The 4,929-nt window shown below is 41.9% G+C and overlaps 1 protein-coding gene across 1 annotated transcript in view; it reads right to left on the bottom strand.

Moving 5' to 3' along the window:
• Window positions 1-3,807: 3,807 nt before the first annotated feature.
• The window catches only part of SKIDA1 (SKI/DACH domain containing 1), a 2,338-nt gene continuing 1,216 nt past the window's right edge, over window positions 3,808-4,929 (bottom strand). Inside the window, exon 2 of the mRNA XM_035893254.1 lies at window positions 3,808-4,926. Coding sequence (XP_035749147.1) covers window positions 3,808-4,926 — 1,119 coding nt within the window. The remainder of the gene's footprint in view (window positions 4,927-4,929) is intronic.

Genomic DNA, 4,929 nt, shown 5'->3' with positions numbered 1-4,929 from the left:
CAGATTACCACCGTGTGTTGAAAATGCCACTTTCTTACCCTTCCCTGTCTCAACCGCTCGCACGTGTGAACAGTGACAAACACAAACATGATAGCATCGCTCACATTTCTGCAGAAACTTTTAATTTATTGGCAACTAAATCTGTTAGAGGGAAAAGGATCAGAGAGACCATGTAAGAAAAACCACCAAGCGAATTGATTCAACAGCAAACTTCATACAACAGCTACCACTATTTTGCGTTATTGCTAGTAGTGGCGTTTTAAATAAACAACCAGTAAAGAGAATATCCCACTGTAGTCAAGTAAGTGTAGGTTCTGGAACAATCACTTCTTAAAGTAAGTTGTTGTAAATGGCAAGTTACATCTTTTAAGGCAATACACCTCCTTTCTGAAGGCATTACACGTGTTCCCTTTTTAATGCTCTAGAGAATTAAACATAGTCCAAAACTTTCTTTTGTCTTCCATCTGGCGGCAGAAATCTTCCCAATAAATTTACCGGTGAACTCTACTTGTGGCAAATACCTATGGGCTATAGTCCATAAAGTACATGCGCTTCCCTCGATTGCTTTTTCCTCTAGAAAATTCTGCTGATTTTTGTGTACGCCAGGAACTGGAAAATGGTGGCAGTTCATTGCGAATACATTTTAAGTTTTATCTCCTGTAGACATTACAACAAAATGGTAACCTGGCTCACTTGTGAGTGAGCAACCTTTGTTTTTCCTCGTTATTAGAACTTACCTTTGTGGGAGATAATCGGTTATTTTTACGTCACTCAGTGATATGACTTTGTATTATTAAGGCTGAAATGATAATGAACTCTGCTCGCAATAAATAATTACAATGCCATCAGAAACAATTACCAAACTACCAGAATTTGAAAGAATACCTTTCTTTTTTTTCCTTTTTTTTTTTTTTCCCCCCAGTGGGTTATTGTACCTAGCTAATTTCTCCAACGGTAGTAAAACCACGAATGTCCTTGTTAGTGGCTTGCACTAAACTGAGGTGTACACGTGTGAAAATTATTTGGCTGTTTAACTTCTTGCCTTTTGACGTTGCCTGCCTGGACGGGACCCCGGCGGAGCAGCGTGCCGGGGGTGCCCGGTGGGTGCCGGGCCCAGGGCCCTCCCTGCTCCGCTCCCGGGCCTGGGGCTCCTGGGCCGCTGGCAGGGCTGGGTGCCATATTTCACATCCTCAACTCTGCAGAGCCTATTTGGTATAAATTTATGCTTATTCCTCCCCCTCCCCCCTTCCCAGGATTATTTCGGGAACCTGAAAAGGCACCTCTGTAATTTACAATTCCTGGCCAAATCAGCATATCTCTAATTGGAAGTAAACAGGGTCAGGGGATGGAGTCACTTTGAAAGCGATACGGTGTTTAATTGACAAGGCGAAATTTTAGGTTTCAAGTTTGCATATTGCACCTTTGTAGCTTTTGGATTTGGCTCTTCTTTTTTTTTAACTTTTTTTTTCCTTTCTTTTTTTTCTTTTTGGTCAAGGGAAGACCTTTGTCAAGCAGACACGGCTTTCCAACAGAGCGGGGGGCTTTCCTGAGCAGTACATTTTGTACGTATTCGCAGTTCTCTGGGAATAAGGCCGTCATCCGCGCTGCTCTAAACACACGAATGTAAACATTCATCTCCGAACAACTTCGGTAAGCAGATTTTTCACGACCCTCGTAATTTTGGCAGGGCAGTGAAGTATGCAGCGTGCACCTTTTGCAATTGGCAGTCTGAAGCGATGCGGTCTGTGCCTGTGCCTGTGCCTGTGCCTGTGCCTGTGCCTGCGCTGGCAGGGGGAAGGGTAACTCGGAAGAAAGGCAATTGTTTACTCTTTCTAAATATATTTGGCCGCAGGTATTCTTAGACCAGGGCTTTTACGATGAGAGGAAAACTACGGTGTGGATATAGTAAACAGAGCTGAAACCAGTCAGCGACTGCTTGGAATATCGAGAGACACGAGGGGTTGGGAGAGGGCATCACAAAAGGCAGGAATTAAAAAAAAAAAGGGGGGGGGGGAACCCGGGCAGCGGATTGCCATCAGAAATGTTGACTTTGAGTCACACAGTAAACATTACATTGCTGCTTTGTTTTCCTTTTTTGATTTACGATAAATTATTCTCCCGGGATTGATCGATGAGTGGAATCCTTAAAATTTAATTTGGGAATGATCTAGTATAAATAAAATGCTAATCCAAAGAAAGAAACCAGCAATTATTCATCCTAAACTCTGCTGATTCAGCAACTCAATTAGAACTGCCTTTCTCAAGCTGCAAACTTTTCAGGCTGTTTTCAGAGTTGCTGTACCCGTCCTCCCCCCGCAAGGGAGTCCTTCCCCCATCCCTCTTGAAGCGTATTTCCTCCAAATAAAAACAGTGAACTTACAAACGGAGAGGAAACCACGGATAACTCTGCAATAATTCAAAGTGTATGGAATCAGGAATTTTTTTTTAAACAGTGTTTTTAATTGAAAATAAAGCTAAAGCATGCTTTTCAACAGTGCAAATTTCCATAATTTTGATTTACTGCTTCCATCATCACAATATATTATACCAGCATGTCTTACCGAGGGCCAGACTCTAGAAGTCTGCCTGTTTGACTATTTCGATATTAAGTGCAAATATAGATAATTGCCTCTGATTGTCACGTGCAGTAGAAATGTTTCTGCTACATAGAGAGGATGGCGTGGCAAAAAAAAAAAAAAAAAAAAAAACAAAATCCAACCCACGACAACAAATTTCAAGAGATGAGGATAGAACCGGGAAGTGTAACACGGTTGAATTGCCTGAGTTTTGGTGCCAAAAAGCTATGAATAACATGGTCTTCTCGTTTTGTGTATTCTTTCCACTTACGGCCTCTCGTTTCACTTTCTGTGTTGTATTTACTGCTTTGCTATTTCCTCCAGCCAGCGTGAGGGGCTGGACCATAAATTGTACTGCTAGCCGGGCAAATATTTTAGTTGCTTTGCAAGTTTGTAAGGGGCATGTTCAGACCACAACTTAAGTATGACATTAGTGGGTAACAGTAACCTTATTTAAGACCTCTGGGTGAAACAAAAAGGCTTCCCAATTTGAAAGAGTGGCTGTACAAGTAAAAAGACACCCTTTTACCAAAAATAGAATTCCACATTTATTTACTGGTTTCAGATGAGGCAGCTTTTCCCAGCGCTGGGGTCGCAGGCGGACCCCAGCCTTTCCAAACCAGAGAAAAAGGAGTAAGTGCAACTGCTCTTCGAAAAAGACACCCCTGCACCCGAAAACAAAGCTCCCGAAAAGTAGGCTGCTGCCACATTGAATTATAGTGAACCCTTACTGTGCAACCATGTAACTTAACAAACTTTAACTGAATTAACAGTTAGACTTCCATTTTCGAAATCTAGTGCATAAATTTAATGGCTCATTCTAATATTTATTATTCAACCTTTTGACATTTATTTGCAGCAGTTGAATTGAGGTACTGGTGCATTATTAGCATTTAAACAGTAAAGTGTTCCAGCTCTACCATAATAACTGAGTTTAACTTGAGTCTTTAGCCTGAAGTACTCTGTGGAATGTAACCAAAAAAAAAAACAAAACCAAAAACCAAAACCCAAATGCAACAGAACCAAAAAAATAAAAAACCCAAAACAAAGCAAAAAACCACTGTTGTAATGGTCAAGAAAATAGTAATCCGGTTTCTGTCTTCACAATGTGATAAAACAGGATTCCAAAAGTGTGTATAGCATTAATGGGCTTGTACAAACCATCCTGCAGAGTTTAAAAAACGTAGGAAAGTTAAAGGTGGTTCAAGAAAATATTTTCCAAACTATTTTATTAATTAAATTTCCTGAATTTGTGGCTAGGTGGAAGAGGTATTGCAGAACCGCCCAGCTGCCATTTCCATACAGGATGGGCCTTGTGAGGTGGTTGGGAATCCTTAGTGGTGTTTAAGGAATAAGCTGGCAACAAATCCCCATCCTTGCCAATAATTAGTGATGGTGGACAGGGAAAATTTGCCAGGAAATTAAATGGCCTTTTCACTGCTGATGCTACATTGCTGGCTACCCTTTTTCGTCTATTGTTAACTGTAAAATCATCCAGTGTTCCTTCGTGTGTCTCGGTTTTACCTGTAGGACGTGGGCTTCGAGCTGATTTCAAATTTGGTTTGACTGGAGGAGTCTGCAGTACAGGTCGCTTTCCCAAAACCAGTGTCCTGTAATTTTTTCTCACCCTTGCTCCAAATTTATACTCCCCATCCTCAGGTTTTGGAGTACCTAAAGTGCATGAGAGGACCTGACTCTGAGTCAGCGGGTTTAAGGAAGTGGTTTCTTTCTCAGTGCATGCAGAATCTTCCTTGGCTGTTAATAAAGCGTCCTGGGTATTACTCTCAGTCACACCGTAAAACTCATCCTTAGTATCATTGCACTCACACTTTAGCTTATGTGTTGTAAGGTCAGGCTCATACTCGTCGTTCGCACTGCTGTCCTCTATTTTGATTTGAATGCTGTGCAGGAATGGCAATGCCTTATTGCCTGTATCAGTGCACTGGAGCTCAGCTGCTGCTGCTGCCCCTGGAGAAGCAGCATCCTCCTCGGGATCAGTTTGTAAAGAGGGCAAATCCGTGGCAAATTCAATACAATGAGGGATTTTGGAATCTTTCTCTGAATTTGCTGCCGCTGATGAAAAATCATTATTTAAGAACCTAGCAGCTATTGTGTTGTTATCTGCACGGTGTGTAGTAGTTGCTTGAAGGCATTTCCTTGCCTCTCTGAGTATTCTTTGTTGTGGAAATGCATTGTTTGTCTTTGGGCTAGGTGAAGAGGCCCCCTTTGCAACACAGTTAATTGTTAGGTCAGTACTCTTGGCATTACTGGAAAATTCAGAGTGTGGGAATGTGATCTCGGATACCCTATCATCTCTTATCTCCGCGAAGCAGCTCCCCAGGCCGCCGGAGCA

This window comes from Egretta garzetta, unplaced genomic scaffold, assembly GCF_000687185.1.
Source record: "Egretta garzetta isolate BGI_Z169 unplaced genomic scaffold, ASM68718v1 scaffold434, whole genome shotgun sequence".
NCBI classification, from domain to species: domain Eukaryota; kingdom Metazoa; phylum Chordata; class Aves; order Pelecaniformes; family Ardeidae; genus Egretta; species Egretta garzetta.
The sequence above is the reverse complement of the archived record's forward strand: the minus strand, read 5'-3'. Positions and strand labels throughout refer to the sequence as shown.